Source organism: Terrapene carolina, unplaced genomic scaffold, assembly GCF_002925995.2.
Source record: "Terrapene carolina triunguis isolate 2854851 unplaced genomic scaffold, T_m_triunguis-2.0 Scaffold23, whole genome shotgun sequence".
In the NCBI taxonomy this organism is placed as follows: Eukaryota; Metazoa; Chordata; order Testudines; family Emydidae; genus Terrapene; species Terrapene triunguis.
The window spans coordinates 22420474-22428942 of NW_020664374.1; the positions used below are offsets into that span (position 1 = coordinate 22420474).

The following is an 8469-nucleotide window of genomic DNA, read 5'->3' on the forward strand; positions in this document are numbered from 1 at the left end:
AAAGTCTAGTAGCCCCGGCCCTTGGTCAGGGCGGGGGTAGCAATCAACAGTTCAAGGGGGGCTCAGGTCCTGATAGCAGGAGCTGAGCACTTGGGGCAGTCCTTGCCCTGGGCAGGGAGGAGGAGAGACTGCCACCCGGCGTGGGGCGGCAGGGGGAACACAGGCCCACCCACTCCACTGTGTTCCAGCCCGGGGCCCTATCCGCAGCAGACCGTCTGCTACGGTGTCAGTGGGGATCCTGCCCGCAACACACTGACATCGGTTCCGGGTCTGCGATCCCCGGGCTACTTCCCATCTCCTCCTCCTCCATGGGTACCTGCTCCTCGCTGGGCTCGGCAGCGGGGTCCCACACCATGGGCTCCTCGGCGTGTTGAGGGCTGTCTAGGTCGGGCCGCTCCTCCGGTCTCAGGTCAGGGGGATTCTCGGGCCTCTCCTCGGGGTACCGCGCTCGGGGCAGGCTCGGCCAGTCCGCTTCGGGGTACCGCGCTCGGGGTAGGCTCGGCCAGCCTACCTCGGGGTACCAGGCTCTGGGGAGACTCGGGCCGTCCACCTCCGGATACCTGGCTCTGGGGAGGCTTGGTCCGTCCACCTCCGGATACCTGGCTCTGGGGAGGCTTGGTCTAGCAGGAGCCCGAGCAGGAGCGTCTGGCTTCTCCGGCCGCTGGGCTCCAACTGAGTGCTGGGGCTTGGCTTTTATACTTCCTGTCCCGCCCCTTGACTTCCGGGGGGCGGGAACAGGTGCCGGTGGCTCCGCCCACTTCCGGGGGGCGGGAACAGGTGCCGGCGGCTCCGCCCACTGGGGTGCCTGTTCTGGCTCTTCCCTCTCAGGGGCCGTCGGGAGCCAGGCCGCTTCACTACAAAGCTATATTTTGTTTTTCCTTGTACTGCTCTTACTCATTCCTTTATTATCTCTCGGTCTTACAGTTATTCCTCCAAATGGAGACTATCTAGATATGCTTTAGATTAGGGGTTCTCAAGATTTTTCATGTTGTGGACTACATTAACAGATTCTTTGATGGACCACTTCTACCTTTGCGCACAATTGTGCAGTCCACCTTCCTCTTCCATTTGTGATCATGTAAAATCACTGTAGCAACTATAGCAATTGCATACATAGAAAAGTAACATTAGGAAAGTGTATTTTTTGCCATTTTTTAGAGTAAATTTAGCAACTGGAAATGAGAAAAGAGCCAGCGTCATGTGATCATGAGCTCTCTGAAGACCACCAGCAAGTGAGCATGCATTCTTTGAGAAATTAAATTAACAGATAGGAACACATTTTCCTTTTTTACTTCCAGGAGGGAGAATATAAGAAAATGGCAGCATCCTGTGTTTGGCGCATTCATGGGTAAGACAGGTGTGGGGTAGTACCCATGGATAGGTCATGTATTTGAATTAAAAATTCAAGCATCTAAGAGGCTTCACATTTTAAACATTGACCAGGTTGATGTTTGTAAACCTCATTTTCTCTAACTGAGGTTGAGAAGCTTGAAAAATACAGAAAAATGCGTGGAAAGTGTTCATTTAAAAAAAAAAAATCACTATGTAACCAAAATAACATTTTTAGACTGCACCCTAAAATAAGTACACCTCTACCCCGATATAATGCGACCCGATATAACACGAATTCTGATATAACGCGGTAAAGTAGTGCTCCGGGGTGGGCGGGGCTGCGCACTCCGGCGGTTCAAAGCAAGTTTGATATAACGCGGTTTCACATAGAATGCGGTAAGATTTTTTGGCTTCTGAGGACAGCGTTATATCGAGGTAGAGGTGTAATTACAAGGATGATACCAAAGCCCAAATAAACCAGTATAGATAGATGCTTCAGTGTGGCAGGCACACTACATGTCTTGGTCACTAATCAACCACCCAGCTGCACTGTGGATAGCAGACAATGGCCAGCAGCTGCAGCCAAACTATACTTCAGTGGAAACATGCTTTATATAGAGAGCCAATTGGAGAGGGAAATGGTGTTATTCCTGCTGGGATATATTTTGTTTCCCCTTTGTTTCCATCTCACCTTCTGATTTCCTTTTCCTTCTTTCCTTGTTATTTCTGATCTTGTCTTCTCTTTTACTCTTTTCTCATCCTTTCTTCCCAACTTTTCTCCTATTGAACTTACTGCACTATTTATCATATTTTCTACTCTTCCTCTAATCTGCCAAGCACTGCTAGCATGTTAATGCTGCAAACTCTCCCAGAAATATGTGTGGGAATTTTTCCTCCAAGGGGAAAATGTGATCCTATATTTCTACACATACTCACATTTTAAAAGTTTGGCATGTTTTTGTCTTGTTTTGTTTCTTAAATAGGATTATTAAAGGATACTTTTATTAAATAGGAGTCATATCTGAGGTTTATATATAATGTGAAGGGGAGTCGGGAAACGAACTAATTATAATTTTGTACATTGAAATATGCACCAATTGCCTTAAAATTGCATTTTTCACAAAGATTACTCTCTAGGGTAGGAAGACCTTATCCATTATCTGGAGGAGAAGGAACTGAGTTTCTGATTCATAAGCCAGAAACCTTCTATACATTATTTAAAAAAAACAAAACAAAAAAAACCCACCAGACTCTACAATTAGAAGTTAATTGTTTTAAAAAAGAAAACCAAAAACAATCTCTGCCTACCATAGTATTCTGGGCTCTAGAACCTTCAGTTATTTTTTTCCTTGTTAAGGACTTGTTCCTGCATCCATTTAAGTCAGTGGCAAATTTCCCATTGACTTCAGTGGTGCAATATCAAGCCCTATTGATGAGAGAGCACTGTCTAGATGGACAGTGCTGATAGTCAATCCAGAAGGGAGTAATTAAATGCTACAGAAGGAACAAAACAAAAAGTATACTTGAGGAATGATGATAATACATTTCCCCCCCCCATGCCAGAATTTTATTTATAGTTGGGGTCTCGTGTATTCCAAGGAATTTTTTATAAAAGTACATCCAGGTAGCTGAGAACACCTCCTGTAAGGTTGCATTTTCAAAGTGATCTGTAATAACATATCACCATAATGTCTTGCCTTTTTTCTCCGTTTAAAAGGTTCTGAGTTTCATTACAGCTATGTTAACAAGGACATTCTCTTGATCTAGGACCTTGTTCCTAAAGGCATTTCAGATAATACTCTTGGTTTTCTGGGACTTTGGAAGCAATGTATTATGCAGTGTTCATTCATCATTCACTTGAAAAAATAGTGTTTGGTGCATTCCTGCTGCCATTTCTAGTGATGGGATTAGTAGATTAAAGAACATTTTTAATATTTTGTGATGTAATATAATGCATAATATTCTCTGCAAATAGTGATAGCTACTAATTTACATTCCTTGTTGAGAAATGTTATGCATGTGTAAATGTATGTATAGTACGGATGAGAGACAGAATACATCGATTGTATGTGGTATAAAGGTTTTATGTTGACATAATTGCACAATAATAACAACAATACCTAGTCTTGTATAGCGCTTTGCATCAGTAGATCTCAAAGCACTTTACAAAGGAGGTCAGCATGATGCTCGGGCTGGCTGCATTGTTCATGAGTGGCATAACCATGATTGACTAATGCAGATCATTTCAGATGAGCCAATAAGATTTTTATACCATGACATCATGTACTCTGTATATGCCACGTTACAGAAAGCTATTAGAAAATTTTTAGCGTTTTAAAAGATTTTATTGGTACTGTTTTGCATTTCTTTTCCTCTAAAATTTGTGCCTTTTGTTACCATGATTCCAAACTATACATGACTTTGAAGGAGCCATAAAAACCTCAAAAAGAGACTTAAAGTATTTATTGTACATAATGCCATATATTTTAAGTCCAGGTCTTTGGACTCTGCCAGTGCTAGAAGAAAATGCCGGATCCTGTTGGAAATGGGAAATCCCTGTAGGGTTGTGAGATAGTGGACTTTGTGAGCCTGTGGAAATTAATATTTTGGGATAAAAGGCCACATTTGGGCAAAGAAATATTTTCTTATGGTATGTGTTTTAAAAAGATGTCAGATTTCTGAAGCTGCTTATGAGGTTGCCATGTTAGAAGCACTAGCAGTACTAGTGGCTTAGTGGGCAGAGAGCAGGTGAGCCAGTTAAAAACTGCGTGGAAAATAAATTTATCACATGAATGTGGGTATATGTGTGTGAACTATATTTTCATTCTGCTGCTTGGAGGAAGTCCATTGAGGAGCAGCAATGGAACAGGCACAGTCTTCCTTTAAGAGATTGTTTTGCAATGAATTCAAAATAATAGTGGGGAATGGATATAGGACTGTAATACTCCATACAATTTAAATTTCTTTCTGTAGGGAAGTTGACAGGAATTAATGGAATCAGAATTTGTCAGTGTTAGAGTGGCAATTCATTAGTTTGAAACTGAACTTGGTCCCTTTTTTATGAGCAAGCAGGGTCTGGGATTGCTTAAAATGCTGCTTCTTGGTTAGTGGGAAAAGACAGACCTAGTGTTTTAATGTAGTTAATCCCCTTTCTAGCCAACTAAAGGAGCAGTATTAATAGGCTTAGAAGGGAGCTAGGTCCAGTTCTCAACTGAAGGGACGTCTGTAATATGTGGCCTTATGGGAGAGGTGAGAGGAGTAAAGGACAGCTCTTGACAGGAAGGGAGTTAATAGCTTGTTGGATGTGTGTGTGGAGGGGAGAAAGTCGTTAAAAATTGAAGAAGTGTATGAAGCCTGGGCTGTAGAATAAGTACTAGTATGCTGTTTTCCCCCCTCTTACTGCAGTTTGCTATTTTGGGATATTTCCTGATGGTTGTCATTCATCTTCTCTTTGCTCCAAATTGTAGTACTGGTTCTCTATATTAGTGGTCAAGGAAGGGCAACCTAGAGAAGTTGTGAAGCAGTTTTGTATTCTTCACTGTGGCTGTTTCCTTTCTCTTACTGCCTTCATCACCAATATATTTTGGCTAGCTTGGGTTGAAATAGGGCATAAGGGCTGCCCTTGTTTCATCAAGTAATGCAAGAATGCTGCTGCCTTTTTTTTCTAATAGAGTGATGCAGCTTATCACTTTTATCTTATCTAGATGATGAAAATCTTGTGTCTTGGATTTGCTTCCGTCTCTCTCTCTTTTTTTTTTTTTTTTAGGAATCTTAAGCAATTCTTTGTGTGGCTTCTTCCACTCCAGTGTCAAACCAGTAAATTTATTTTCATTTTTAACCATTTTAGAACTGAAATGATAAAGTGAATCCTCTCTCATTTGCAGCTGTTTGTATAGATTGTGTGATCATATCATAATTTGTCTTTGTAGTGGATGATACTGGGAAGATAGAACATGAAGGTTCTGCTGAAATTACCATGGAAGCAGATTCAGAAAGTGATCCGTGTAAAGTGGACAGCATTTGTCCAGAAGTCATCAAAGTATATATCTTCAAAGCTGATCCTGGAGAAGATGATTTAGGTAAATCAGCATGGTCATTTTAGAATATTCTAACTTGACTCCTGAAATCCTGTATACTCTGAGACTATGTTTTTTCTCAAATCATTTGTGAAGAGCCATGGATTCTAAATGTTAAAGAATATAAACATTTTTAATATTATTTTTCAGTTTAGAATGTAATTTGGTAGAAATGTACTTTAAAAAAACACTTTTATTCTGGTCTTCTTAATTAGGAGGCACAGTAGACATTGTGGAGAGTGAATCTGAGAATGATCATGGAGTGGGACTACTTGATCAAAACAGCAGTGTTCGTATTCCAAGGGAAAAAATGGTTTACATGACTGTAAATGATTCTCAGCATGAAGATGAAGATTTAAGTAAGTAGGTGGCCTTTTTTTGGGGACAGGGTTTTTATTTTCAATTATGTGAAATTATTATTAATGCTGTTTATTCTTAATTTCTTTTTCTGTTAGATGTTGCAGAACTTGCTGATGAGGTTTATATGGAAGTGATTGTAGGGGAAGAAGATGCAGCAGTGGCCCATGAACAGCAAATTGATGACACTGAAATTAAAACTTTTATGCCCATAGCTTGGGCAGCAGCTTATGGTAGGTCATGTACAAGCACGTCTTCAAGACTGGGATTGGTGGTAGCAAAATATCTGCAAAAGCATTTACAATCAGAATGTCATGGCATTGTGTGTCCTACAGTTCCAAAATGCTGTCACCCATACATCTCTAAACAGATTCCTGAAAAGAAAGATGAAAATTTTAAAGCAAGCCTCTCTTTGTTTCCATTTTAACAGGCATTTCCTTCATATAAATAATGTAGAAGGAGGTACAGCAAGAAGTACACAGTCTTCCAGCTGAAAAATTGTATCTTGAGTACCTCTGGCCCTCACAGTTTTGGTGTACAATAAAGGCTGGCTTGGATATAGAGAGAGGAATATTTTTGTCAAAAGTGACAACTGCAGGATTCATGTAAATCTTAGCCCGAGAGGGGCTTTCCCTACACAAGCGGCGTCCCAAGTTTGGGAAACACTGAGATAGAAGAACGGATAAGTGGGTAGGGGCAGCGTACTGAAGGGCCTTAAAAGATGAGGAGAAGAAAATTGAATTTCTGATGGGAAAGGGATGCCAGTGGATGTACTCAAAAGAGGAGCAGCAATATGGGCAGAATCTTAACTCCTATGTGGATGGACTTGAGTGGACTGAAGTGGATTTTCCAGGATAGAGAAGGAGGAGATAGATGATTAGGGCTTGGATGAGAGTGTTAGTTGTGCAGACAGAGAACATTCTAGATCTTAAAAATGTTTTTGAGGAAGAAGCAGCAAGATTTGAATATATTTTGGATGTGTGGAGCTAGTGAGAGAGTGGAATAAAAGTTGACATCTCGATTACAGATCTAAGTGACATGGAACATGGTGGTGGTGTCAGTAATGTCAGAGAAAAGGGGCAATGAAATGCTGAGGAAATGATTGGAAAAGATGAAGAGAACCAGGAGAAGATGGTGACATGAAAGGCAAGGAGAACAAATATGTCAAGAAGGAGAACGTTTGTTAAAAAGTGCTGAGAGATCAATGAGGGTGAGGGTGGAGTTGAGACCTTAGATTTGGCCATGAAGAATTCATACGAGATCTCAGTGAGTGCAGTTTCAAGGGGGATCCAGAATGGAGTTTGAAGAACTCAAATCAACAGTTGTAGACAGCACATTCAGTGAGTTTTAAAAATGAAGGAAAAAAGGAGGACAGTAGTCAGAAAGAGAGGTGATACGTCTAAAATGGAGATTTTTTAGGATGTGGGAAACAGTAGTGTGCTTGTATTGTCAGGATGTGGGATTTGATGGGAGAGGTGAGAAAAGGGGAGCAGAAGTCGTGACCTGGAAGGCCTGGGTTTCACTGGGGCAAGTTGAAGAGGGCTTAGAGGAGATCAGATGAGAAACCTCAAAGTCAATGACATGTTCAAAGGAGGAAAGAGTGATGGAGGTAATGTTACTGGGGAGATTTAAAAAAAAATCACATTTTATTATTTTTCTGCTGCAATGTGGCAGAATTCAGTGGCTCTACTACTTTCCATTCTAGAAAGTAGGGAAAACAGTTTCCTGTATTTGAGAACATTTAGGTCCAATTTTGTCATGTCATAATCTGTAAGGACCCTTGTGTACATAGCTCAGTTATGTTTTATTGTTGTCAGATGTGAAATTGGTTCTCACTTCTAAAATCATCTGTCACCTGCCACACAGACTCTTCAGCCCTTTTTCTGGCTTTCCTCAGCTGATACATGAAGTTCAGAATCCTCAGGTTGTGCACAAGTTTGCTCCTGCCTGCATTTTTTTCTCTCATTCATTCCTAAAAACCCACTTCAACTCTTTACTTTTATCTAGCTGCTTCCTTTGTCCTCTTCCCATTCTTGTCTTCACACCTTCTTATATGCTACCTCTTCCACCTTGAACTGCCTCCCTCTCCTGGAGCATAAAGAGACCACTCTTCGTGAGACCACTCCTTAAAGCTTACATATTCCACAAAATCTTATCAATGTTAAACAATCAACAAAAGATGTGTTGTTAAATAAAAAACAAATCTTAATTATTTCACTTGTAGTTAAACCCATTATCTGGTGTGTTATATGTCATTCTGGTACTGTTTGTATATTTAGAATGTAAGCTCCTTGGGGCATGGGTGGTATGCTCCTCTTTGTTTTATAGAGTGTTGAGTGTATTATTCACTCTCGTTAAAATTACCGTATATACTCGATCATAAGCCGGTTCGTTTATAAGCCAACCCCCCCAAGATGGATAAGTAAAAATGGAAAATTTTTATAACCCATTCATAAGCGGACTCTATAATTCAAGGGTCAGCAAACTTTGGCTCTCGGGCCATCAAGATAAGCCGTTGGGGGGCCGAGATGGTTTGTTTACCTCGAGTGTCCGCAGGTATGGAGGTAAACCTAAGTAAACAAAGTGTCTTGGCGTGCCAGCTGCTTACCCTGACGGGCCGGGACAGCAACTGGTGGGGAAATTTATTTGGGGGGGAGAAGCTGGGAGTCAGGGGAGTAACCCCTGTGACCACCCCCTACATGAC

The 8469-nt window shown here is 41.3% G+C and overlaps 1 protein-coding gene across 1 annotated transcript in view; it reads left to right on the forward strand.

The window, feature by feature from the left end:
- The window catches only part of LOC112118057 (zinc finger protein X-linked), a 25628-nt gene that overhangs the window by 12521 nt on the left and 4638 nt on the right, over positions 1-8469 (forward strand). The window contains exons 4-6 of the mRNA XM_024216257.3: positions 5262-5411; positions 5624-5767; positions 5864-5998. Of these exons, the coding sequence (XP_024072025.2) occupies positions 5262-5411; positions 5624-5767; positions 5864-5998 (429 nt within the window). The remainder of the gene's footprint in view (positions 1-5261; positions 5412-5623; positions 5768-5863; positions 5999-8469) is intronic.